Source organism: Mytilus californianus, unplaced genomic scaffold, assembly GCF_021869535.1.
Source record: "Mytilus californianus isolate M0D057914Y unplaced genomic scaffold, xbMytCali1.0.p SCAF_1, whole genome shotgun sequence".
NCBI lineage: Eukaryota > Metazoa > Mollusca > Bivalvia > Mytilida > Mytilidae > Mytilus > Mytilus californianus.
In genome coordinates, this window is record NW_026262581.1 from 61,646,269 (window position 1) to 61,671,354 (window position 25,086).

The window sequence follows — 25,086 nt, forward strand, 5'->3', positions numbered from 1 at the left end:
TATTTTAAAAAGATTAAATGTACAACTGTAAATAATGTACATATTTAATACTAACCTAAATAAATCCCATTGGGAGTGACCCTTAGAAAGGGTGAACCTACCAGACAGGTAACAGGTAATTGGACTAATATTATAAATCTATAATACATATGTACGTACTCTTCAATCTAATTTTAATTAACCATTAACTTTGTGATTTAGAAAGGAAATTATTTTGTTAACCCTTTTACCAGGTTTATGATAGCAGAAAAATATAAAGCCTAGAATACGGAGCTGTTCTCGAAGAGGGAGGACAGTTTTTACCCCTTTCTCCAATTAGGTCCATTTCCGGTCAACGTGCTGTGATGATTTACACATGAATTTCGCAATAAAACTAATACAATGGTAAGAACATACTAAGTATAAAGTATTTTTGACTGTTGTTTATGAAAAAATATACTTGAAAAAGTATACCAATAAGTAATGTACCAAGGGATATTTTCAAGTTTATTTCAAAAACCAAGAGACCAGATGGTCGGCAGATCAGCATCCTAACTGTCAGCCGGTAAATAATTTAATGGACTATCGTCTTTAAACTTGTATAAATAGTCAATTTTTTTAGAAATATAAAATCTTCACTATACCAATAGCATTTTCAAAGAACAATGAAAAGTGTAGATGTAGCCTGTAGGTAGCTGCGAAAACGTAGCTCTTAAGGTCCTTTTGATGATTTTGATATTTGCGGACCATCAAAAAAAATTCAAAGGACAATAGAGCTACGTTTCCGCAGCTAGCCTGTAGGTGGTTAGTCCAAATAAATTATTATTATGACGTCTTGAACGTGTTGAAAAGCTATTATAATCTTTTGATTTGATGCCTTCCTGCGATGTCATAACGCTGAAGCCATTTAATCATCTGGATTTTGGGAGAAAATTTTCCACTCAACTTTGAGCCCCAATTTTGCCATGAAATTTTGGCAAATATACAATTTCTTTTTGTTGGCTTGTTGGTGCACAAAATTTCCAGAAATATCCAAAAGTAATGATAAAATTAAGTTACAATTCCATCTGAAAATTACAATGACCTATGTTTTTTTAAATGGTTTCCCAGATTTCCAAAGATCCTTCACTTTCGAAGAGTATCAAATACCAAACTCCCAAAAAAATTATTTCCAGGATGTTTGATTTATATTATCATGATTATCCAGATATTCGGGTCTGTCAAATTTTACAGAGTTTGTTATTTTATACATATTAAAAATGTTAATATAATTAAACTATCAAATGAAGATGAAGTAAAACATAGTTACAAGTTTAAATAATCAAATTATGCAAGTTCGTCGATCAAGCTCTTCATTGTAAAGAGCGTGACAGGATTGCTTCCCTTATTTTAAGTTAATACATGTAGTAGTTACTTAACCAGCCATAAGCAGTTGAGTTAGAGAGGATTTCTAGCCAGGGTATGTGTTGTAACGGTATGATGACTCTTGAGGTGGGGGAAGTGTGTCCAGATTGCTTCCCTTAGTACATGTAGTAGATACTTGGCCAGCCATAAGCAGTTGAGTTAGAGAGGATTTCTAGCCAGGGTATGTGTTGTAACGGTATGATGACTCTTGAGGTGGGGGAAGTGTGTCCAGATTGCTTCCCTTAGTACATGTAGTAGATACTTGGCCAGCCATAAGCAGTTGAGTTAAGAGAGGATTTCTAGCCAGGGTATTTGTTGTAACGGTATGATGACTCTTGAGGTGGGGGCAGTGTGACAAGATTGCTTCCCTTAGTACATGTAGTAGTTACTTAGCCAGCCATAAGCAGTTGAGTTAGAGAGGATTTCTAGCCAGGGTATGTGTTGTAACGGTATGATGACTCTTGAGGTGGGGGAAGTGTGTCCAGATTGCTTCCCTTAGTACATGTAGTAGATACTTGGCCAGCCATAAGCAGTTGAGTTAGAGAGGATTTCTAGCCAGGGTATTTGTTGTAACGGTATGATGACTCTTGAGGTGGGGGCAGTGTGACAAGATTGCTCCCTTAGTACATGTAGTAGTTACTTAGCCAGCCATAAGCAGTTGAGTTAAGAGAGGATTTCTAGCCAGGGTATGTGTTGTAACGGTATGATGACTCTTGAGGTGGGGGAAGTGTGTCCAGATTGCTTCCCTTAGTACATGTAGTAGATACTTGGCCAGCCATAAGCAGTTGAGTTAGAGAGGATTTCTAGCCAGGGTATGTGTTGTATTGGTATGATGACTCTCGAGGTGGGGGAAGTGTGTCAAGATTGCTTCCCTTAGTACATGTAGTAGATACTTGGCCAGCTGTAAGTGGTTGAGTTAGAGAGGATATCTAGCCAGGGTATGTGTTGTAACGGTATGATGACTCTTGAGGTGGGGGAAGTGTGTCGAGATTGCTTCCCTTAGTACATGTAGTAGATACTTGGCCAGCCATAAGCAGTTGAGTTAGAGAGGATTTCTAGCCAGGGTATGTGTTGTATTGGTATGATGACTCTCGAGGTGGGGGAAGTGTGTCAAGATTGCTTCCCTTAGAACATGTAGTAGATACTTGGCCAGCTGTAAGTGGTTGAGTTAGAGAGGATTTCTAGCCAGGGTATGTGTTGTAACGGTATGATGACTCTTGAGGTGGTGGAAGTGTGTCGAGATTGCTTCCCTTAGTACATGTAGTAGATACTTGGCCAGCTGTAAGTGGTTGAGTTAGAGAGGATTTCTAGCCAGGGTATGTGTTGTAACGGTATGATGACTCTTGAGGTGGGGGAAGTGTGTCGAGATTGCTTCCCTTAGTACATGTAGTAGATACTTGGCCAGCTTTAAGTGGTTGAGCTAGAAAAGTACTCTTTGTCTTAGTCCGTTAGAGCACTACCTTGTATTACAGAGGTCCCAGGTTTGAGTCTCTGAGGAGACCATGTAATTTTGTAATGAAAATCATGCTCCACTGTTAAGAGAATTCTTTAATGTCATCTGACATGTAGTGAGTTTGCTTTTCATAATGATATCTTTAGTTATTGAAATCATTTGTTCAGTTTGATCTAAGTAGCGACTAATTTTATCAAGAGAAAAATTGTACAAATTAGATCGGGATGGTTTCTGTTCGATCCTGGTTGGATATCAGTTTAATTTTCTGTGTCTACATCCTCGTATGATTCAATTTAGTTGTAACCCTTGAATAAACTTGCCAATTCAGACACCAAATCGCTATCAGAATGACAATTCTGTAGTTGAATCAAGATCAACATCGACTGTTTCAATTATCTGCACACATGATTCCTTGGACCTGAATTTACTAAATGGCTAACAGGATTCATCATCTGATCCTTAAGAATCATGTGCATACTAAAGTGCCTTTAACAAATAAAGGGAATCCTGCATTATGAAAACATGATTCAATAGTTCTTGATTTTGTTTGTTCCCTAATTTTCAATCCAGTGAATGAGGGTTGTTATAGGGGTACCTTCATGACGAATAACAGTAAAAAATCTTGCCAAATGATGTTAATGGTAATTTTTGGTGCATGATGACGATAAAATGTACACTTTGTTATAGACGATAAAAAATTTGACTGATTTTGACGCATCACGTTAAATTTTTTCCAAAAACAATAATTATTTGAGACCTCTGACGAATCACGATAATGATATTTTGACGAATCACGGTAAAATTTTAACCAATTTGAAGCTAACAGTAGCCGAAAGTAACCGTTTGACGCCTGACGGTAAAGGGCATTCCTACCCTCAGTGAATGGCTTTAAAATCTTAAATTTCTTGACACAGTACTAGTTCGATCACAGAATGGCAGTAATTATATTTAAATCATTTGCATTTAATTAATTGCAATTTGTATTAAAGGGAAAGTTCCTTTCTTGCCCTTTTCTGGGATGGGAGAAGCTAAGTGTAATCAATTTAAGTTTCTTAGGGAGTTTCCATTTTAACACTGAATACAGGTTCACAAGTAAGCTAATTAGTAAAATAAAAACAAAATAATTCACCATTAAATTAAACTTAAAATGCCCATGGAGATTAGATTAAACTTAAAATGCCCATGAGGATTCTCAGTCAACCTTTGTTTAATCACTTGTGCAAACCACTGAAAAAAAAACCCTTTTGATTTGAATGCTATCCATTGATTTTGACAGATAACTTTTTAATACACATATGCATTCACTAACGCACTGTTCCAGCATGATCGTTTTCACAGGGCGGTCCACCTGTCCTTTCCGACTGAAACTTATACACAATGCTATTTACCACAAAACACAGATCAAGATTGAATTTTGGTGGCGTCACTTTTACGGTTCTAGAGTTATGCCCCTCTACAAATAGAAAAATTGCTGAATTTTTTGTTTCCGTTCTCTTACTTTAGTTTGCCTCAACCAAATGTTATGAAACTTATGCACAATGCTAATTACCACAAAACACGGATCAAGTTTGAATTTTGGTGACGTCACTTTTCCCGTTCTAGAGCCCCTTTACAAATGGAAAAATTGCTGGATTTTTCGTTTCTGTTCTCTATTTCAAGTACAATGTATGTCTCAACTAAATGTTATGAAACGTATACACAATGCGTATTACCACAAAACCTAGATCAAGTACAAATTTTGGTGACGTCACTTTTACAGTTCTTGAGTTATGTCTCTTTATAACATTATATGCAAGTGGGGGCATCATCTGTGTCCCATGGACACATTCCCCATTTATTTCAGGTAAGATTACAGTTAATATATGGGGAAAGATCATGGGCTTTTGGAAATTGTCTGGTTTAAACTAAAATATTCTTTTGCTTTTACAGAAGCCGATTTTATTACACGGACATGAGAGATCTATCACATGTATTAAATACAACAGAGAAGGTGACTTGATATTTTCAAGTGCTAAAGATAACCAGCCAAATGTATGGTACTCCCTAAATGGAGAAAGATTAGGATCATTCAGAGGACATAATGGTGCAGTGTGGAGTATTGATGTCAACTGTATCCTTAAATTATAATTCTGTTTACTTCAAAAGGAATTTTAAAACACAATGACAGATTCATAGTGAATTATCATTAAAACATTTTTAAAGGAAAGAGTGCAAAAATTTTAGCTAATTTTTTGTTCATTTTGAAAGTACAGTATGGTAGATGTACATTTAGGTTCATTTCTAACTAACCCATAGTCAATGATAGTAATTTATTTATAAGTGTTTTTAGTGTTATAGTCCTCACTGTTTTAACTTATTAATAATAGTAACCTTTTGTCATTGGGACATCCGCATAGCCTTAACTCAGTGTTAAAATTGTACTTTCAAATTGAGTATTGCCTTAACTTCAAATCAGGGGATACAACAAAAGTTTTAACAGCATCAGCTGATAACACATGTAGGATATGGGATTGTGAAACAGGTAAGCTTTATCTAATATTGATTAAAAGTAAGTCAATAAATTGTAACAATGATAATAATTGGAAAAAATATACATGATATAAGAAAATAGATATTTGAGGAAAGACTGTATATTTGTAAACATATTGAAATTACTGCAGGTATATTACAATTTTCTGATAGCTAGCGATTAATATCAGAAAACAACAGTGCATCAAGTTTTTATACGCCCGTTTACAGGACTTATTATAGTATACCATTATCCGTCCGTCTGTCAACATGTTGGACAATAACTCAAAAACGCTTCAACCAATTTTCATGAAACTTTGGTGAATTGTTTATATCTATTGATGTAAGCTCCCTTTCAATTTTTATAAATTTTAGACTTTACGTTTCTGAGTTACAGGATTTTATTCATAAAAAAGTGGGATTTTTATCTAACTTTCAGACAATAACTCAAAAATGCTTTTAGCATTTTCATAAAACCTTGGTGACTGGTTTATATCTATTAAAATAAGCTCTCTTTAGTTTTTATACGACCGCAAAAAAATTTTTGTGGTCGTATATTGGTATGACGTTGGCGGCGTCGTCGTCGTCCGAAGACGCATTAGTTTTCGCACTCTAACTTGAGTTTAAGTGAATGGATCTCTGTGAAATTTTACCATAAGGTTCAATACCACAAAAGGAAGGTGGGGATTGATTTCGGGGGTTATGGTACCAACAGTTAAGGAATTAGGGGCCAAAAAGGGGCCAAAATAAGCATTTTCTAGTTTCCAGACAATAACTGTGGAACGGTGTATGGATCTCTCTGAAATTATACTACAAGTTTCCATACCACAAAGGGATGGTTAGGATTTGCTTTGGGGGGGTTATGGCTCAAACCGTTTAAGAATTAGGGGCAAAAAAGGGGGAAAAACAAGGTTGTCCTGGTTAATGGACAAATACTTTAGTACAAAACATAATTTAAAGCAGTGTAAGGGAGATAAATCAAATACATCATTGAAATTATCTCCCTTACACTGCTTTTAAATTATGTATAAAGTAATGGTTAATGAACAATTAAGATGATTTAAAACAGTGTAAGGGAGGTAATCCAAATACAACGTTTTGGTTACTTCCCTTACTCTGCTTTTAAATTATGTTTAAAGAAATGCATATTTATAAAGGAAGACCAGTAAAAATATCTGCAAATGTTGCATCTTTTTTTTTACAAAAAAATCCATATGAAAGATTTGACACTATATTTTAAATTCTGTTATAAAATAGATTAAGTTAGCACTATGGTAAATTTAAATGGGTAATTATGGTTGCAAATTCCATTGAAAATTTGAATTGAGATTATGACCATATCTTGAGGGAAAGAATTTTTTGGGGGAAAAAAGGGGGGGGGGGGGGGTAAAAAGAAATTGTCGGGGGTCAATTTTTTCTCATTTCAGATTTCAGAAATTAAAAAGAATTATTCTTCAAATATTATTTTTTTTTCAAATTTCAAATATTGAAAAATTTCAAGAAGTAATCTTTAATTGCACAGTATGGCGCATTAGATTTGTAAAATCTTTGATCACATTTATTTATTTGTTATGCCGAATCTAACAGTGTATTTAGATTTTTAATTTTGGGTCCAGTTTTCAAATTGGTCTACATTAATGTCCAAAGGGTCCAAAATTAAACTTTGTTTGATTTTAGCAAAAATTGAATATATGAGGTTCTTTGATATGCTGAATCTAAACATGTATTTAGATTTTTGATTTTTGGCCCAGTTTTCAAGTTGGTCCAAATTGGGGTCCAAAATTAAACTTTGTTTGATTTCAACAAAAATTGAATATATGGGGTTCTTTGATATGCTGAATCTAACCATGTATTTAGATTTTTTATTTGTGGACCCCGTTATCTAATTGGTTCATATTGAGGTCAAAAGGGTCCAAAATTAAACTTTGTTTGATTTCATCTAAAATTGAATTATTGGGGTTCTTTGATATTCCAAATCTAACCGTGTATTTAGGTTTTTAATTTTGGGTCCTGTTTTTTAAATTGGTCTACATTGAGGTCCAAAGGGTCCAAATTAAACTTAGTTTGATTTTAACAAAAATTGAATTCTTGGGGTTCTTTGATTTGCTGAATCTAAACATGTGTTTAGATTTTTATACGACCGCAAAAAAATTTTTGTGGTCGTATATTGGTATGACGTTGGCGTCGTCGTCGTCGTCGTCCGGCGTCGTCGTCGTCCGGCGTCGTCGTCCGAATACACATTAGTTTTCGCACTCTAACTTTAGTTTAAATGAATGGATCTCAATGAAATTTTACCATAAGGTTCAATACCACAAAAGGAAGGTGGGGATTGATTTTGGGGGTTATGGTACTAACAGTTAAGGAATTAGGGGCCAAAAGGGGCCAAAAATAAGCATTTTTGTAACTTCCAGACATAACTTGTGTGTAAGTGTATGGATCTCTCTGACATTGTACCACAAGGTTCCATATCACAAAGGGAATGCTGGGATTGATTTTGGGGGTAATTGCCTCCACATTTTAGGAATTTGGGGCCAAAAAGGGGCAAAAAACAAGCATTTTTCTAGTTTCATGACAATATCTTGTTTGTAAGTGTATGGATCTTTATGAAATTGTACTACAAGGTTCCATATCACAAAGGGAATACTGGGATTGATTTTTGGGGTAATTTCCTCCAAATTTTAGGAATTAGGGGCCAAAAAGGGGCAAAAAACAAGCATTTTTCTAGTTTCATGACAATAACTTGTTTGTAAGTGTATGGATCTTTATGAAATTGTACTACAAGGTTCCATATCACAAAGGGAAGGCTGGGATTGATTTTGGGGGTTTTCCCTCAAAATTTTAGTAATTAGGGGCCATAAAAGGGCAAAAAAAACATGCATTTTTCTAGTTTCAGGACAATAACTTGTGTGTAAGTGTATGGATCTTTATGAAATTGTACTGCAAGGTTCCATATCACAAAGGGAAAGCTGGAATTGAGTTTGGGGGTAATTGCCCTAAACGTTTAGGAATTTGGGGCCAAAAAGGGGCCAAAAAACAAGCATTTTTCTAGTTTCCAGACAATAACTTGTGTTCAAGTGTATGAATCTCTCTGAAATTGTACTGCAAGGTACCATACCACAAAGGGAAAGCTGGGATTGAGTTTGGGGGTGATGAATCATAAGGGGGTTCAAAAAATTGGGGGGGGGGGATTTTTTTCTTCCTTTTTTTTCTTTAACATTTTCCATTTTAAATTGGTTATTTCTGATTTATATATAAAAGCAAATAATAATGATATGGTTTGAATAGGCATACATGTGAACCTCCCGACGGGAGTACAATAATCCCGTTTTCAGGGGTCTCCTCCCGACCTCCCGTTGAAGAGGAAAAAATCCCGTGTATGAAATTTTTCATGAATGAAAAATTTCTGCCCAACATATCATCTCAGGCATCTGGTGTAACTGACATTACCTGAAGTTATATTTTACCTGTAAATCAATTAACATGCATAATTATATGGCTTCACTTGTCAGCTTGGGTGTCAAACATACAGGTAATCAACGATTTTTACCTCAGGCTAACTGCCGTTGTGTAACAAAAACTGTGTATTTATTGGGTTACTTCCCTTGATTTATCCTGTTTTAAGTTATTTCCTTTTAATAATGAAAATTTTTAAAAGAATATAAATAAAATATAAATTGAACAAATAATCATAAAAGGATGGTTATTAAATGATTTTAAATGTCTTAGGACAAATAAAAAAATAATAATTTGAAAATTATTTGAGGATTCTAGACTTCCTTTCAAGGCTTAAATTGAAATTTATATAATAACTATGACCCTAATTTTACAGATGAAATGATTTTCTGAGTTTGCAAATAAAAACTATTTGCAAGAGAAAAAAAAAAAAATAAAAACTATTTGCAGATAGCTAAACAAATGTTCTGGTTGCAATGATTGTTTTATAGAATATGAAGTAAAAAATTTAAAGAACATACTGGAAAAATACAATGTTAGATTGAACATGTAGAATATAAAGATGGAGAAACTTTATAAGTACAAGGGTACTATAAACATAATAAATTGGATGGAAAGTTGAAGAAAACACACTTTAAAAGACCATTTTTACAGCACACGGTTACATTTACAACAAAATTAATGTCGATTAAAAACCTCCTGATCTGAGTCCTAATCTCCTGACCAAAATTTCCCAATCTCCTGATCTGAGTTTCACAGTCCATCACATGTATGAATAGGTAAATTGAAAATTTTTAAGTTCTTAGACCACTTTCATTCTGTGTCAGAAACCTATGCTGTGTCAAAAATTTAATTACAATCCAAATTCAGTGCTGTATCAAGCTTGAATGTTGTGTCCATACTTGCCCCAACTGTTCAGGGTTCGACCTCTGCGGTCGTATCAAGCTGCGCCCCAGCGGAGCATTTTATTGATTATGGGCCCAGTTTTCAAGTTGGTCCAAGATAGGTTCCAGTATTTAAACTTTGTTTGATTTCAACAAAAATTGAATATATGGGGTTCTTTGATATGCTGAATCTAAACATGTATTTAGATTTTTGATTATGGGCCCAGTTTTCAAGTTGGTCCAAATTGGGGTCCAAAATTAAACTTTGTTTGATTTCAACAAAAATTGAATATATGAGGTTCTTTGATATGCTGAATCTAACCATGTATTTAGATTTTTTATTTGTAGGCCCCGCTATCAAATTGGTTCATATTGAGGTCAAAAGGGTCCAAAATTAAACTTTGTTTGATTTCATCGAAAATTGAATTATTGGGGTTCTTTGATATGCCAAATCTAACCGTGTTTTTAGATTTTTAATTTGGGTCCCGTTTTTTAAATTGGTCTTCATTGAGGTCCAAAGGGTCCAAAATTAAACTTAGTTTGATTTTAACAAAAATTGAATTCTTGGGGTTCTTTGATATGCTGAATCTAAACATGTGTTTAGATTTTTGATTATGGGCCCAGTTTTCAAGTTGGTCCAAGTTGGGGTCCAAAATTATATTTTTTTTGATTTCAACAAAAATTGAATATATGGGGTTCTTTGATATGCTGAATCTAACCATGAACTTAGATTTTTTATTTGTGGGCCCCGCTATCAAATTGGTTCATATTGAGGTCAAAAGGGTCCAAAATTAAACTTTGTTTGATTTCATCAAAAATTGAATTATTGGGGTTTTTTGATATTCCAAATCTAACCGTGTATTTAGATTTTTAATTTTAAGTCCTGTTTTTTAAATTGGTCTACATTAAGGTCCAAAGGGTCCAAAATTAAACTTTGTTTGATTTTAACAAAAATTGAATATATGGGGTTCTTTGATATGCTGAATATAACCATGTATTTTGATTTTGGACATTGGACCATAATAGGTAAATTAAAAAAATTCAAGTTCTTAGACCACATTCTTTCTGTGTCAGAAACCTATGCTGTGTCAAATATTTAATAACAATCCAAATTCAGAGCTGTATCAAGCTTGAATGTTGTGTCCATACTTGCCCCAACTGTTCAGGGTTCGACCTCTGCGGTCGTATCAAGCTGCGCCCCAGCGAAGCATTTTATTGATTATGGGACCAGTTTTCAAGTTGGTCCAAGTTGGGGTCCAAAATTAAACTTTGTTTGATTTCAACAAAAATTGAATATATGGGGTTCTTTGATATGCTGAATCTAAACATGTATTTAGATTTTAGATTTTTGGCCCAGTTTTCAAGTTGGTTCAAATTGGGGTCCAAAATTAAACTTTGTTTGATTTCAACAAAAATTGAATATATGGGGTTCTTTGATATGCTGAATCTAAACATGTATTTAGATTTTAGATTTTTGGCCCAGTTTTCAAGTTGGTCCAAATTGGGGTCCAAAATTAAACTTTGTTTTATTTCAACAAAAATTGAATAGATGGGGTTCTTTGATATGCTGAATCCTACCATGTATTTAGATTTTTTATTTGTGGGCCCGCTATCAAATTGGTTCATATTGAGGTCAAAAGGGTCCAAAATTAAACTTTGTTTGATTTCATCATAAATTGAATTATTGGGGTTCTTTGATATGCCAAATCTAACAGTGTTTTTAGATTTTTAATTTTGGGTCCCGTTTTTTAAATTGGTCTACATTAAGGTCCAAAGGGTCCAAAATTAAACTTAGTTTGATTTTAACAAAAATTGAATTCTTGGGGTACTTTGATATGCTGAATCTAAACATGTGTTTAGATTTTTGATTATGGGACCAGTTTTCAAGTTGGTCCAAGTTAGGGTCCAAAATTAAACTTTGATTGATTTCAACAAAAATTGAATATATGGGGTTCTTTGATATGCTGAATCTAACCATGTATTTTGATTTTGGACATTGGACCATGATAGGTAAATTTTAAAAAATTGAAGTTCTTAGACCACATTCTTTCTGTGTCAGAAACCTATGCTGTGTCAAATATTTAATCACAATCCAAATTCAGAGCTGTATCAAGCTTGAATGTTGTGTCCATACTTGCCCCAACTGTTCAGGGTTTGACCTCTGCGGTCGTATCAAGCTGCGCCCAGCGAAGCATTTTATTTTTATAAATTTCTGATGACATTGAGGAGTTTTGGAACTTTATTTGTTGAAAAAGCATTGGGCGTATGATGCATTCATGGCGCAGCTCTTTTTATACGACCACAAAAAAAATTTGCGGTCGTATATTGGTATGACGTTGTGTCTTCGGACGACGACGCATTGGTTTTTGCACTCTAACTTTAGTTTAGGTGAATGGATCTCTGAAATTTTACCATAAGGTTCAATACCACAAAAGGAAGGTTGGGATTGATTTTGGGGGTTATGGTACCAACAGTTAAGGAATTAGGGGCCAAAAAGGGGCCAAAAATAAGCATTTTTGTAACTTCCAGACATAACTTGTGTGTTAGTGTATGGATCTCTCTGACATTGTACCACAAGGTTCCATATCACAAAGGGAATGCTGGGATTGATTTTGGGGGTAATTGCCCAAAACGATTAGGAAAAAGGGGCCAAAAATAAGCATTTTTCTAGTTTCAGGACAATAACTTGTGAGTAAGTGTATGGATCTTTATGAAATTGTACTACAAGGTTCCATATCACAAAGGGAAAGCTGGGTTTGAGTTTGGGGGTAATTGCCCTAAACGGTAGGAATTTGGGGCCAAAAAGGGGCCAAAAAACAAGCATTTTTTTAGTTTCCAGACAATAACTTGTGTTCAAGTGTATGGATCTCTCTGAAATTGTACTGCAAAGTACCATACCACAAAGGGAAGGCTGTTATTGAGTTTTGTGGTGATGAATCATAAGGGAATTCAAAAAATTGGGGGGGGGGATTTTTTTTTTCTTTAAAATTTTCCATTTTAAATATGTTATTTCTGATTTATATATAAAAGCAAATAATAATGATATGGTTTGAATAGGTAAATTTAAAATTTTTAAGTTCTTAGACCACATTCATTCTGTGTCAGAAACCTGTGCTGTGTCAAATATTTAATCACAATCCAGATTCAGTGCTGTATCAAGCTTGAATGTTGTGTCCATACTTGCCCCAACTGTTCAGGGTTCGACCTCTGCGGTCGTATCAAGCTGCGCCCCAGCGGAGCATTTTATTGATTATGGGCCCAGTTTTCAAGTTGGTCCAAGATAGGTTCCAGTATTTAAACTTTGTTTGATTTCAACAAAAATTGAATATATGGGGTTCTTTGATATGCTGAATCTAAACATGTATTTAGATTTTTGCTGAATTAAATTAAATTAAATGCTGCCATAAAAATTAATCATTTGACATTGTGATATTTTGTATTGTCAGTCAGTCATTTGTGAAGAAAAGGACCTTTTCAAAAAATAATCTGAATATTAATTACTGTGATGAGAAATTTCCATAAACATCGTCAGTGTAATTCTTAATAATGTATTTCCATTATATTGTTGCTCTGAAGATTAACCTTTCAGCAGATATTTTAAACATTCAATCATTGTTTTTCAGGGAAACAGTTAGCTAATATAGAAACCAAAACAGCTGTAAGAGCATGCAACTTTTCATTCAGTGGTCGATATATAATGTTTACAACAGACAAAACTATGGGACATCCATGTGAAATTTACATCTATGATGTGGCAGATACTTGTAAGTTTCAGCTTTGTAGAACTAAAAAAATAACAACAAAATTCAAACAAACAAAATGTATATTTAGGTCAGTTGTTGACACTAATTGTTGTTTATGTTTGTAATAGTTTATAGAATATTGGCAGTGTATAAAAATCATTCAGTATTGAAACTCTAAACTTAATTGAGACTGAAGAAGTATAAAAAGAAATTGAAAATGCAAAATTTGAAAGAAAAATGCAACAGTTTTAAATTGAAACTTCAAATTGTAAATTTCTTTGGTATGGATCATGCTACTGTCAATTTGAGATATGAAATATAAACAGGAAGTCTCAAGTTGATGGTGAATTCAAAAGAATTGGGTTATACAGTATAGGTTTGCTACTGACAACTTCAAAATTAACAGTTTTATAAAAATTAGAAATGTAAAAGTGACATAATATGACTGAAAACAATTTTTCTCATGACCGACGTAAATTAGCATGAAAGTGTTGAGGTCAACGTGCTGTGATGATTAACACATGAATTTCGATTAAAAATTTTGTACTTTTAAAAAAAATAGGGAACACTTTTTACAATATTTTTATTGCATTATAAATTTAAGGAATGACTATAATATTTTTTCTGTCTATGAAGAAATAACATAAAAAATGTGGTGCACACTGAATAACCCGCGTAGAATGTGATTGCCTTGTGGTAAAATCTTTTTTTTAACAAATTTGAATAAAAAGAATAAATTTTTAATCTAAATTGCTGAAAAGTAACTTAATAATGAAGTAAATCTTATGAACTTGATTAAAATATTCTCCACTCAGGTGTGAACACATGTAAAAGTGATCTTTAGCATGGTGTCCTCAGTGGCATTAATACAGTAAAATCAGGATTTAGTAACTGCTAACAAAGAATGCCATTTCTACTATTTTAGCTTCCCCAGTAATGGTTATACCTATGCCTGACAAGAAGATTACATCTGCTATGTGGGGACCTTATGAAGAATATATACTGACAGGACATGAGGATGGAGAAATCTGTCAATATGATTTTAAGGTATTTATTACTCAAAACGCTCAAACCTATGAGTGTTCTGGCATATTTGTGGAAATTTTTTTTCACAAACGTAGGACAAATTACTTCAAACGTAGGACAAATAAGTGCAAACGTAGGACAAATTAGCACAAACATAGGATAAATAAGCGTAAATGTAGGACAAATGAGCTCAAACGTAAAAATTTAACATGAGAGAATATTCCAAATATTTTTGTTGTCCCCGCAGCGCTTACATTGACATGCAGTGCCTTATAACATAATCCCTCAGCGTGTTGATTTTCATATTGAATTATAAACTGTTGATAACTTTTGTAAAGTTCAAGATCCCCACTGAGCAGCTGAGAAGAAAAAATCAATATTACACCAAATTACGCAATTATTGATCGACTCCAGTTACCCTTTACCAGTATTTGCCATATTAGATTGCGTAATTGCATAGATTAATATCTTCGAATAGATAAATAATTTTCTTGGATATTTTTATGCCCCACCTAGGGGCATTATGTTTTTCGGTCTTTGCGTCCGTTCGTCCGTCTGTCCCGCTTCAGGTTAAAGTTTTTGGTCAAGGTAGTTTTTGATGAAGTTGAAGTCCAATCAACTAACTTAATACAAATGTGTCCTATGATATGGTCAAAATTAGAGTTTTGACCCCAATTTCAATGTCCACTGAACATAGAAAATGATAGTGCGAGTGGGGCATCTATGATACTATGGACACATTCTTGTTTTCAGTGTTTCAGGGTTGGAATTACGAGAAAAGATCGAAATACAAATACGAAACGTTTTTATGCATGGCTTTCCTGATTTCTTTGCCGAACTGTATATTGAATTTTCTCATTGGTCAATAATAAAATCTATTTTAAAACGACCAATGAACATGATGAAAACATGTGGAAGCTTTGCAATACACAACAACAAAAATATTTATGAATGGAAGTTGTTTTACATAAAAAACGTCAAGTTAACTAATATTTATGATAAATTAAAAATGTGAATCAATAGTTAGGGTCAGAATGAGACATTTTGTTCTTAGAAAATAGAATTCGTCTTTAATTGTCATGTTTAAAAACATATATCAATTATGTCGGTTTTTGGTCCATGCACCTGAAAACTATGACAATTAACAACTCGGTGTTAATAGTTGGGCATGGATACATAGAAGCATATGAATAAAGTCAATAATAAATAATTTTGTTGGACTAAACTTTGAAGAATTTGTCAGGTTTCTATTTGCCAAAGAAAAGATTGTGCCAAATACACACAGAAACGATCTTGAAATGTCAAACAGCAGTTTTAATTATTTTGTTTTAAAAAGGTATTGAAAAAAAATTGCAAACTGCTTAATGATTAGATAATACAATATCTTTAGAAGGAGCTGATGCACCAGACATGGAAATATATAAAGCACTGGAAGGCTCAAAGAAACAGGAGAATATTTTCTTGAAATTACTAAATTCGGACTCCTTAAAATAAATTTGGACTCTATAAATGGACTGTGATGAGTGTAAATTGATTAAATTTTATTTTATAATAATTTATAAATAGTGTACATAATTAAACACCTAGCCTGTCATAAAGCTTTTAAATTCATATTGTATTTCTGAAGGATTGTTTTGCGTCACAATAGCTCACTCCAAAAAAAAGAGTTACACGCTACAATTTTTGCGCCTTCAAAAAATTCTGAGAACACCATAATGCACTGTTTAATTGGGTAAAAAACATATCAATTTATCAACATTTAAATACAAGTAAAATATTGAAGCCATTAGAAAAATCATCTGTAAAAAAAATTATATTCTTCAAGCTTCTGAATGTAGATTACTTTAATTTGTACTTGTTCAGTATCTAGAAAGTTTGTTATTCTAGGGGATTCTGTCACTTTTAACAATGTCCAAATTAAAATTTAAATGATCTATCTGCTAAATTTTTCTTTTGTTAATTATGTTGGATTTTTATACTACGAAACTAAATTGCACATTAACTAAGATTATACATACTTATAGAACTACTATATATATATCTACTACATGTACCTTGTCAATTATCATCATTTCCATCATTTCAGACAGGTGAAAAGAATCACAATTGTAGAATCCATACAAAGGCTATCAATGATATGCAGTATTCTGCTGATATGACCATGTTTATAGCAGCATCTAAAGATCACACAGCCAAGGTATGTTAGGGAGGAAAATGTGTTCTATAGATAACACAGCTTTTTAAAAATCTGATGTACAGATAATTTATTTAAAGTGGGTATGGATTGGTAAAGATCAGCAGATCTGACAATAACCCACATTTTTGAAGATAACAATCAGTGGAGGTGTACAAAACTCTTGAACCAGTTTTCCAAGTTTAATTCTGCATTCACAATTGTAAAAAAGAATTTAATTAAAAAATATGGAGAAGTGGTATGATTGCCAATGAGACAACTATCCATCAGAGCAAGGGTCCAGAAACGGTCATATTTGCCAGTCATGTCCTAAACTGAAAGCTATTTGTCCTAAACCACAGATTGGGATTTAAGACAAAATTAATTTTTTTACAACAATTTCGGTCATTTTATTGAGATCGGGTTTCTTAAACACCATTTTGCACTTGTTTTTCTCTTTTGTAATCTTTTTCCTGTCATAAAACTGCCACTCCAGTATTGTATGATAATTCTGAGGGCCCTCTTAATAACCATATCAATGCCTCTGGGAAATAATGGCTCGTGATCCCTAATAATTTTTTACCTGTGTTTTTAATTCACACCTGACAGTGATCTCAAGCTCAGAAATAATACTATTTAAGATACTGAAATTCCATCAATGAAGACTTTTCAATATTTAGTTACTTTTCAGCAAAGACAATCGTCAATTCTGATCTATGAATTAAAACTTGACTTAGTTTACGAAGGAAAAAGTATTTTTTCATGAGTCAGAAATGTGCTTTATTTACCAAGTAATAGGCATGCGTGAATTGTCTTCATCAGGAGATGAGACACTAATTCGTAAAATGCAAAATGATATCATGCTAAATTAAACGAGTGCAACTATTATGTTATATTCAAACACTTTTAAAGTTAATAAAATAAAAAATCTGGTGATTTCCTGTCATTTTTATAATCAGAACGATTCCCGGAAATTAATCTGGAATTACTCGTACTTTAGTATTGTCGTGAAATTTCCGGTTTTAATTTCGTCTTCAAAATCAAAAGAAACGTTAGCCATGTCTGAGAAATTTACAATTTTGAGTCATTTTAGAATAATTTTAATTTTAAACTCTTGCATATCATAAACTGTTCTTGAACGTTTTTAGAAAAAACGGTAAGGAAATTAATAAAGTAAATATGTTTTGTTGATACTATGCATCTAGTGTGATTAATTTCGACAGTTTGAAAAAAGGGCCCCAACTTTTAAGTCATCTCAAAATGACCGAAATTGGGTGAAAAAGTTTCCAGATCCTTGCACCAGAGACCAAATGAAGTGGATTTACACAATTATAGGTCACTGAGAAAACCATATAGTCAGCTGTAAATGCCCCAACACAAAAAATGTGAAACAGTTGTTCACCAAAGTAATAATCACACTTAATTTCTATATATGAAAACTAGACACTGAAATAGTTCATTTGTAGTTTGTTTTAAGATGAAATGATTCCCCCTCTGGAACAACCTCCTTTCAAATGTGGCAGATAACTGCCCATTGTGTGCTAAAAATTGACATCTACCTTAAAACTACCATCTAATTGGTTACTTACTTATTCAAATGATAAATAAGAAATCAGTTCTAATGACTGTTTGACCCCAAACAAAGCATTAATTAGGTACACAAATAATTAATGGTAAAATAATTAATTATAGTTGGTGACATCAAAAGCATTAACAAAGCACATTGATGTATCAGGAATACAATTGGGTTGTTTAAAATTCTACTGAAGTTTTAGAGATTTTGGGTTTTGTTGCACAAATACGATTGTATTGTCCCCCTTATGGAGCAGGGACATAGAAATATAATGCATTCATTAGTCCGTCGCAGATGAGTTAAAAAAAGGTGGTGATAAAAGTTATATCACTTGGAAATTATATGGAAAATTGCATTTTAAATGCTCTAAAACCTATATTTCTTGTCTTATTTTATGAAATTGAGATCAAAGGTTTATACCAGTTTTAAGGATTTTCATGTGGCATAGGTTTATATTGCCTTTCTTTGTTATATATTCCCTTTTTATACGACCACAAAAAAGTTTTGGGGTCCTATTGCTATCACATCGTCGTCGACGTCTGAAGACATTTGGTTTCCAGACAATAACTTTAGTTTTATGTGTATGGATCTCTGAAATTTTATCAAAAGGTTCAATACATGTACCACAAAAGGAAGGTTGGGATTGTTTTTTGGGGGTGACGGTCCCAACCCTTTAGGAATTAAGGGCCAAAAAGGGGCCCAAAACAAGCACTTTTCTAGTTTCAGGACAATAACTTGTGTATAAGTATTTTGATTGCTCTGAAATTGTACCACAAGGTTCTATACCACAAGTAAAAGGTTGGGATTCATTTTGGGGGTAATTGCCCAAACTGTTCAGGAATTAGGGGCCAAAAAGGGTCTAAAACAAGCACTTTTCTAGTTTTCAGACAATAACTTGTGTTTAAGTGTATTGATGTCTCTTAAATTGTACCACATTTTACAAAAAGAAAATTTCTTCAAATGTTATTTTTTTTGGAAAGGGGGGTAAAAAAAAAAATTTTTTTTTGGGGGGGGGGGGGGGGTGGTAAAACAAAATTTGGGGGGAGGATCAATTTTTTTCCTCAAGATTTAAGAAATTGTCAATTTTCCAAAGATAAATTTGGGGTCACAATTTATTTTGCTAATTTGTATATAGTCTGAAAACAGATTTACTAAGTATTGCGCAACAGCACAGTGTATTGGTCCGAGTACACAGTTATCGTCCTTTGATTTTCGTTGTCCACACATATAGTCCCTAGTGTGGACAGTGTGTTACTTGCCAATTTTTTTTATACCCCTTCCAAATTTATTTCTCCATGTTTTATGCCTCAAATAGCAAGTAGAGGGATGAAATTACACTGTAAAAAAATTTGGGTCATGAATTTTAAAGTAAAGTAGTGATTAGGTCCAGCTGAAAAAGGTTAAAAATAAGCACTTCGGAAGCTGTCAAAAGATTTCAAGACCCCCTTAACATAAAATTGTCCATATTTTGAGTTAGAGCCGATGAAGTTTTCTATAATTTTGATATAATTTGTCCCAAAAGTAGTACAACACACTGTAAAAATATTATTGAGAAAGCGCAGGTGGGATTTTTTTAATTTTCATTTATTGTCTAAAAGAAATGCACTACGAAATAACTGTGTACTCGGACCTAAGAGGTGAAATCAGGAAATATAGAATCTGTACTTTGGCAACTTCCCTGAATGATTTGATGGTGTCAATTTGTCAAATAGCATGAAACTAAAGGATTTAAACTTTTATTTGATAGAATTTCTGCAAAAATGACCAATTTTGGCATTATATGGTCAAAATAAGCATTTCATAGCTTTTTCAATTTTGATGCATAAGTGGCATTCTGACTTTCTATCTGACAGGTTTTCATGTGTCAATATTTGTGTTTCTATGCTTTAATCCAGTTGTATTACTCATTTGTGAACTCTGAATCTACAGAAAAGAAGATTATCTCAGACAATATGTGCAAAATGTGTTGTATAAATGACCCTCGTCTAACGCCCTGTTTGGATCAAGTTAAATGTGAGGAGCTTGGTACATAAAAGTTGAAGTCCATAATAAAGACCTCACTAAATTTGTATAAAAAGCACTTAACAATGTCTTTTGTACCTGTTTCATTTCACATAATATCTTTCTTTTCTTCTGTAGGATAGCAAGTGGTTCAAATATAAGCCTGTTGAGACTAAAATTACCTGCAAGTTTTTCACTAAAAAGTGAAAAATCTTTATATCAGACCATACTGTCTGCAAAAAAAGTTGAATGCAAGAGTCTTTCTGTGCTCAGATTTATTGTATCATGTCACCTGAGTATAGAAATGATAGAAAAGACACACATTTTTATTTCCTATAGCTTCAATATGCATTTTTATATGTAAATATGTGCTACGGGCTAAATTGACCCTAAATTATTTTCAGTCTTACTTGGCCTAAGACCCTTTTAAACTAATATGATATGTTATTTGTAAGTTTTCTTTCCATTTAAAGTACATTAAATACATATGTAAGGATTATTTATAACCAAAAAGCTTCAAAAATTTAAAACTGCTGGAAAATATTACATATTCATGTAAGGCCCCCCTTCATTGGAAAACCTCCATTTTTAGGCACAGGCTCATATAAATTTGACTTTTGAAAAATTATGCTAAGTCTGATATATCAAATGAGTACTCTATTGCTTTTAATACATGATATGTTATATATTAAGGCATTTTAAAAGTATTTTTTTGCAATATTTTAATTTTAAAAGCCCCAAATGTTGATAGTTGAAATTTTTCAATTTTAACGTCAAAATTTAACACGCAAAGTTGAATATAGAATTTATCATATTGTCTATAATATATATCTAATTGCCATGAAACTTTGTAGGCAGTCTCATAATTTATTAAACTTTGGTCATACCAAGTTTTATTAAGATTGGTCAACTTTTTCTATCCTATTAGGTCCGAGTACACAGTTATCGTCCTTTGATTTTCGTTGTCCACACATATAGTCCCTAGTGTGGACAGTGTGTTACTTGCCAATTTTTTTTATACCCCTTCCAAATTTATTTCTCCATGTTTTATGCCTCAAATAGCAAGTAGAGGGATGAAATTACACTGTAAAAAAATTTGGGTCATGAATTTTAAAGTAAAGTAGTGATTAGGTCCAGCTGAAAAAGGTTAAAAATAAGCACTTCGGAAGCTGTCAAAAGATTTCAAGACCCCCTTAACATAAAATTGTCCATATTTTGAGTTAGAGCCGATGAAGTTTTTTTATAATTTTGATATAATTTGTCCCAAAAGTAGTACAACACACTGTAAAAATATTATTGAGAAAGCGCAGGTGGGATTTTTTTAATTTTCATTTATTGTCTAAAAGAAATGCACTACGAAATAACTGTGTACTCGGACCTATTGCACAAAAGCAAGAAATCTTCAATTGAATATAAATTCAAATCATATAACCAATTTCAAGTTCTTTAATTATATTTATTCTGTGTCAGAAACCTATAATGAGTCAAATATTTAATTACAATCCAAATTCTGACCTGTATCAAGCTTGAATATTGTGTCAATTTTTGCCCTAACTGTTCAGGGTTGGACCTCTGCGGTCGTATCCAGCTGTGCTCGGCAGAGCAGTTTATTAACCCTTTTCCTGATGAAGCCAAAACAAGTAGATTCTTACAGTAAATTGTATATCTCAATTCTCAATATTCTACTTCAAAGATTAGCCATGAGATGCTATCATTATATATTACATATGTTCATGTTTTCAGAGTAGGAGGAAACATTCTGTCAAACTAATAATACAGAAATTGTTTTATTATAAGGGTAACATTTTATTGGTTGACTGCTAGAATTGCATTGAAAAACCTGCCTATTTCAGAATAATTCAAATAGCTGGATATAAACGCTGGAATTTGAACCTTTGGAAAATAGTATGAAGCATCGAAACTGGAATTCTGTCTTCTTTAAATTGTAGTTTATATGATATTTGATTGACATATTTATATATTTCAGTTGTTTGATACAAACAGTTTAGAACTTATAAAGACATATAAAACAGAAAGACCAGTAAATTCAGCATCTATTAGTCCTAACTTAGAACATGTGAGTAATATTTGTTCAATTTTGAAATGAGGTTTGATATAAAAATGTTGTTCCAATTTTATAATTGACAAGATTTTAAATTTCATGTGTTATTTAACTGATTATAGATTTATTAGATTCCACTTGCATGCTTCCATGTAAACAGAAAAATAGTCCTGAATTTTATTGTGGGTGTTCCTCAAGTTAAAAGTTTAATGTATATCCAAAAACAAAACTTGTTTTCAAAAACTTACTTGTAGCCGTCTTGTTCCTATACTGACCTGTGACAAGTTTTGTCAGCCAGATATGATATAGCTCCAGTGTTGATCGAGAATTATTTTGGTTTGTTTTTCCTTGTAATTGTATACCTGTTGAAACTTTGTAAAAAAGACCTGTGTTAGTCATGATAGCAGATATTTATAACCATGTTAAAAGAAAGGTTTCTGGTCTATACTGTTTTCAGTATGAATTAAAGGAGATGTTTCCAATTTATGATTTTTGCTTAAAATCATTACTAATAACAGACCTTGAAAAAAATGGGAATTTCCTTTAAAACTCCTTGAATAGACCTGGAATTTCAAAACAAAAATAAATATCATTAACCTGTTTAGAGAAAAAGGACTTATGATTTTATCCAAGTATTATTGATATTATCATAAATAATGTCATTTAAGTTACTGGTATATGATATGCTAGACCACCAGAACCTCTACAAGACCGTTTATGTATTTTTTGTGATAGTGGCCAAATTGAAGATGAAAAAACACTTTCTTTTTAATTGTTGTTTTTACTCTGATATCAGACATGAATTATATACCAAAGCCTGTCTTTTAAATGTTGATTTTGAGTATTTATGCGATATTGAAAAGCTTTGTTATCTTATGTGTAATGAGAATATGGTTCCTCTTTTAGCTAGTTCCCTTTATTCTATGTTTTACCGACGAAAACATGTTGTCATCTAGAAATTATATATGTATATTTTTCTTGGTTTTATTTATGAAATACTTTTTTAATGATAGTGTCTCATAAGTCGTTTTTGGCTGGCATCCTTTTACTAAATGCTAGGTTCTTATGACTTTATGTGTATATATATACATGATATATAGATATTGTAATGGATGGTGACACTTTAATAAAATAAATCTTAACTTATCTTATCTATGAATTGTTTTTAAGGTTGTTCTTGGTGGAGGGCAGGAAGCTTCCATGGTAACCACAACTTCAACAAAAATAGGAAAGTTTGATGCCAGATTCTTCAGTTTAATATTTGAGGAAGAGTTTGGAAGAGTCAAAGGTCATTTTGGTCCCATTAATTGTGTAGCATTTCATCCAGATGGTAAAAGGTAAGTTTTTAACTGATAGTTTTAAAATTTTAACTCAAGTTAGTTTTAGTTAACTGATAGTATTAAAATATTAACTCAAGTTAGTTTTAGTTAACTGATAGTATTAAAATTTTAACTCAAGTTAGTTTTAGTTAACTGATAGTATTAAAATATTAACTCAAGTTAAGTTTAGAAATTCTTCTTCCTTCATCAAAATTATATATAAAGGTTTGCAATTATTACATGTAAAAAAAATGGAAATAAGTTTTTATATACGTGAGACAAATAATATTCAACAATCAACAAATAGTTTCTGGTTTTAATGTATTCGGAGAATGCTGGCTTTAATATATACAAAGTGCATTTAAGAAAAGCATTTAAATTAATATAGCTGCATTTCTTCAATTGAGTGTTATTTAGGAGTAAGAGCAGAATGTTTGATGGCATATCACTGCTAAGAAATTTCTCCTTTGGGCATTTTTTAGTGAATTTAGAGCTGAGGATGAAAAAATTGAAAGTTTGCTATGCACTTTAAAACTTTTTGCACAAATGGGGGACAATTCTTACAAGACTTTTGACATAAACCTAACCTACCCCCCCCCCCCCCCCCCCCCCCCCACACAATAAAAAAAACAAACAAAAAAACCAAAACAAAACAAAAAAACCAAGAAACCTCAAAAACAGTGATATTGAAGTAATATTTTAATCATTATGTTCTAATTCGCCAAGCTTAAATGAACATAAATTATTTATGCTATAAAACTCAACACGTATCAGAAATGAGCTCTCCTTGTGAGAGTAGCATACTTTCGAAATAAATATTTTGATTCAGTTTTTTTTTGTTTCAGTTACAGCAGTGGTGGAGAGGATGGTTATGTGAGGGTTCATTATTTTGACCCTAACTACTTTGATTTCAAATTGGACTACTAAAAGTGTTTAAAATTAGAAGAAATTGTGACTAGATACCTTCTGAATGGAAATGAGGACCTATGACAAAAATAAAATCTCAAAACGGACATTTTGCTTTTGTTTTAAACCTTCGCAAAAGAGGGTTTTTATCATATTGCGCCTGCAACTACATACACTTTGTTAAAAAGTGAATAAATGTATCATTGAAGTTTAATTCAGTGTCATTGGCAGTATTTTTATGCCCCCGCCGTAACGGAGGGGGCATTATGTTTAACCATTGTCTGTCTGTACGTCCGTATGTCCCAAAATTGGTTTCCGTTCTCTTACTTTAGTTTGCCTCAACCAAATGTTGTGAAACTTATACACAATGCTTATTATCACAAAACACAGATCAAGTTTGAATTTTGGTGGAATCACTATTACTGTTCTAGAGTTGTGCCCCTCTACAAATGGAAAAATTGCTGAATTTTTTGTTTCTGTCCTCTTACTTTAGTTTGCCTCAACCAAATGTTATGAAACTTATGCACAATGCTAATTATCACAAAACACAGATCAAGTTCGAATTTTGGTGGTGTCACTTTTACCGTTCTATAGTTATGCCC

The 25,086-nt window shown here is 32.7% G+C and overlaps 1 protein-coding gene across 1 annotated transcript; it reads left to right on the plus strand.

Annotated features, from left to right (window-relative positions):
• Positions 1–301: 301 nt before the first annotated feature.
• Positions 302–24,698, plus strand: LOC127705803 (eukaryotic translation initiation factor 3 subunit I-like). Its single transcript, XM_052210157.1, has 9 exons — positions 302–384; positions 4,766–4,946; positions 5,292–5,357; positions 13,305–13,445; positions 14,350–14,471; positions 16,537–16,647; positions 22,185–22,274; positions 23,430–23,596; positions 24,424–24,698. The coding sequence occupies exons 1-9, from the start codon at positions 382–384 to the stop codon at positions 24,503–24,505; spliced, it is 963 nt and encodes a 320-aa protein (XP_052066117.1). The 5' UTR covers positions 302–381; the 3' UTR covers positions 24,506–24,698.
• The last annotated feature ends 388 nt before the right edge of the window (positions 24,699–25,086 follow it).

Coding starts and splice junctions, on each gene's coding strand:
- LOC127705803 (XM_052210157.1), top strand. Junction 13,446..14,349: donor CTATGATGTGGCAGATACTT/GTAAGTTTCAGC, acceptor CTACTATTTTAG/CTTCCCCAGTAATGGTTATA. Junction 16,648..22,184: donor CTAAAGATCACACAGCCAAG/GTATGTTAGGGA, acceptor TATATATTTCAG/TTGTTTGATACAAACAGTTT.